At 40.2% G+C, this 3,236-nt stretch overlaps 1 protein-coding gene across 3 annotated transcripts; it reads right to left on the bottom strand.

Moving 5' to 3' along the window:
• Nucleotides 1-715: 715 nt before the first annotated feature.
• On the bottom strand, nucleotides 716-2,805 carry LOC135212663 (bromodomain-containing protein DDB_G0280777-like). Of its 3 annotated transcripts, none has more exons than XM_064246311.1 (4): nucleotides 2,558-2,805; nucleotides 1,418-1,608; nucleotides 1,005-1,250; nucleotides 716-901 (listed from the first exon to the last, which is right to left on the bottom strand). In XM_064246311.1, the coding sequence occupies exons 1-4, from the start codon at nucleotides 2,793-2,795 to the stop codon at nucleotides 731-733; spliced, it is 846 nt and encodes a 281-aa protein (XP_064102381.1). In that variant the 5' UTR covers nucleotides 2,796-2,805; the 3' UTR covers nucleotides 716-730. The 3 variants fall into 3 exon arrangements, with proteins under 3 accessions (XP_064102381.1, XP_064102398.1, XP_064102390.1); XM_064246328.1 differs by having other exon boundaries at nucleotides 1,167-1,250; XM_064246320.1 differs by having other exon boundaries at nucleotides 1,472-1,608.
• Between the last annotated feature and the right edge of the window lie 431 nt (nucleotides 2,806-3,236).

Here is a 3,236-nt window from a genome sequence, read left to right as displayed (position 1 = left end):
TTAGTTGAATGTTGGCGTAAATGCAAAAATTTTTCTAATATATAAATTGTAGATGTTATCCCTTAAAAAATATAATGGTTTTCACTTTTTGCTCTAGTTTCTCCGATCTATGCTGTTATATATATAACTGGTATTTTATATATATATATATATATATATATATATATATATATATATATATATATATATATATTCATATATATATATGAATTTTTAGGAAAACCTTTACGCAAAATGGGTCATGTTCTTACAACTAGTGATTCGATTTTTTTTGCGAGTGTTTTCAGGGAGGGGAACTACAGGGTGTCTTGGCTCAGCCTTTTGTGGAATGTTCCAGGCCAAGACACTAAACCTTACGCATCTTTATCTAAATTTGGTTACCCTGTCTAGTAATTACAGCAACCGTGATTGTCAACAAGTGATGAGATTTTGAGCGAGGAATGTAATTTTTATCGGAGTAGGGACCTTTTTGGGGATGGCAGAGGTTTGACTTTTCCTTCGTTCATCAAAATCTGGGCTGGATAAGACCATTCACCTGAAATCTCTACCACTTTCGCTCCTTGTATTTTTCCATTCAGAGGTAAGACTGATAAAGGCATTATCTGATCGCTACCTTTCTTCCTCCTTTTCGTATTTACCTTTCCCCTGGTATGAGTGAGGCCATTCTCTTACCGCTAGTTACCTCTAGTTTCGCGATAGCAGAAAAGAAGAAGTAGAAGAAAGAAACTGCCTATCCATACCTGGTATCGAGGTCGCTCTGTTTTTCCAGTCCTCTTCCGGACGTAGCCACTGGGATTTGAGGGGCCTGGGAGACCTGCTGAGACAGACCCAGCAGCTGGTTCTTCACCTCTTTGGTTTCTTCCTGAAGCTGCTGCACCTGATTTGACAGCTGATCTTTCACCTGCTTGGTTTCTTCCTGAAGCTGCTGACTGATTTGAGCTGATCTTTCACCTGCTTGTCTCTTCCTGAAGCTGCTGCACCTGATTTGACAACTGATCTTTCACCTGCTTGGTTTCTTCCTGAAGCTGCTGCACCTGATTTGACAGCTGGTCTTTCACCTGCTTGGTTTCTTCCTGAAGCTGTTGCACCTGATTTGACAGCTGGTCTTTCACCTGCTTGGTTTCTTCCTGAAGCTGCTGCACCTGATTTGACAGCTGGTCTTTCACCTGCTTGGTTTCTTCCTGAAGCTGCTGCACCTGATTTGACAGCTGATCTTTCACCTGCTTGGTTTCTTCCTGAAGCTGCTGCACCTGATTTGGACAGCTGATCTTTCACCTGCTGGTCTCTTCCTGAAGCTGCTGCACCTGATTTGACAACTGATCTTCACCTGCTTGGTTTCTTCCCTGAAGCTGCTGCACCTGATTTGACAGCTTGATCTTTTCACCTGCTTGGTTTCATTTTCATGAAGCTGCTGCACCTGATTTGACAGCTGATCTTTCACCTGCTTGGTTTCTTCCTGAAGCTGCTGCACCTGATTTACCACGTTACTGTTAATCTCATGCTGGTGGGAAGTGGTGGGACTGTTTCCTGCCTCTAAGCTGAGAAGTTTTCTCTTCAGCTCCGTCAGTTCGCTGTCCATTCGGCGCAGGAGGATGTGGGTGGCTGATCCTGCGGCAATGAGACAGAGGTTGAGTTTAAGGAAGAAGTTGGTGTCACGTGAGTGATGGAAGAATGGCTCTAGTTTTTAAAGGTAAATGGTAACTACTTTTTTATTTATAGGGTGTTTTTTTTATAGATATTCATATTGTTTTCTCAAAATAGTGGGGTTCAGTATTTTTTTGTTTTCTCATTGCTGTGGGGTTTGATGCGTTTTGTTTTCTCGAAGCAGCGGGTTTGGGTGTTTTTTGTTTTCTCAGAACAGTGCGTTTGGGTGTTTTTTTTTTAACAATGAAGTTAGGCGATTTTTTTTTTTTCAAAAAACAATGAGGTTGAGTGGGTTTTTTTTTTTCAAAACAATGAGGTTGAGTGGTTTTTTTTTTTTCCAAAACAGTGCAGTTGGGTTTTTTTTTTTTTTTTCTAAAACAGTGAGGTTAGGTTTTTTGTTAAAACAGTGAGGTTGGTTTTTTTTTCAAAACAGTGCAGTTGGGTTTTTTTTCTCTCCAAAACCTGAGGTTGGGTTTTTTTTTTCGAAACTGAGGTTGGGTGTGTTTTTTTTTTTTTTATTATTTTACCTTTCAGTTGGGTGTTTTTTTTAAAGCAGTGAGGTTGGGTGTGTTTCTTTCTTCAAAACAGTGAGTTGGGTGTGTGTGTGTGTGTGTGTGTTTTTCAAAATACTGAGGTGTGTGTGTGTGTGTGTTTTTTTTTGTTTTTTTTTTTTTTGTTCAAAACAGTGGTTGGGTGCTTCTATTTCTCAAAGTAATGGGGTTGGAGGTTTTTTGTTTAACCTGGCACTCCAACCCTCATCCAGGCTTGAGTAAAAGTTTCTTGATTTTAATTTCGATTCCTTAATATGTAAAACATCGTCTGACGCTTGATCCACCCCCCTCCCCCCCCGACTCTCCCACTCCTTTATCCCGGCTAAGTTGAAGGACTCCCACTTTCAGTTACAATTCCTTACCGTCTAGAGCAGCGTCGGACGATCCTGTCCCGGGCTGGGCCGCCGTTCCTGAGTCGGAGTTCTTCAGGATGACCTCAGCGCTGTTCATCAGCTGTTGCAGAACCTCGATCGGCAAAGTGTGCACAGTGCAGTCGTTTTCCGTCAGACGCGGCGCAGGCGTGGTGGAAGGTGTCGCTAGCGGCACCCTCGTCAGGAATAAAAAGATACTGACAGTCGCAGCTCTTGCACACGCGGCCATGTCTGCAGAGACACTGAATGCCTTGACATGAGCTGTGCTATTCTTCACAATCGACAACGCCCCTTCGTCTCCTGTCACGTGACCGCGAAAACAAACTACATTAAATTTTTCAGATTTAAAACATAATAAATAATCAAAGGATGTAGAGTAAATAGGTAAAGGTATAGTCATTTTTAATTCAAACTGGCACACGATCGAAAAGAATCTTATTTAAATGAGTAACCGGCAGCTTTTTGATAGCTTAGGCTCGCTTAAGCTATACTCATGTTCATGAGATCATGTGATAACCCGACAATTCTAGCGCGTAACAAGTATATATATGTGCGTGTACATGATACATATATATATATATATATATATATATATATATATATATATATATAATATATTATATATATATATATACTAATTATATATATATATATTATATAATAATATATA

This window comes from Macrobrachium nipponense, chromosome 19, assembly GCF_015104395.2.
Source record: "Macrobrachium nipponense isolate FS-2020 chromosome 19, ASM1510439v2, whole genome shotgun sequence".
Taxonomy (NCBI): Eukaryota; Metazoa; Arthropoda; class Malacostraca; order Decapoda; family Palaemonidae; genus Macrobrachium; species Macrobrachium nipponense.
Note: the sequence above shows the minus strand (reverse complement) of the source record. Positions and strands in the feature narration are given on the sequence as shown.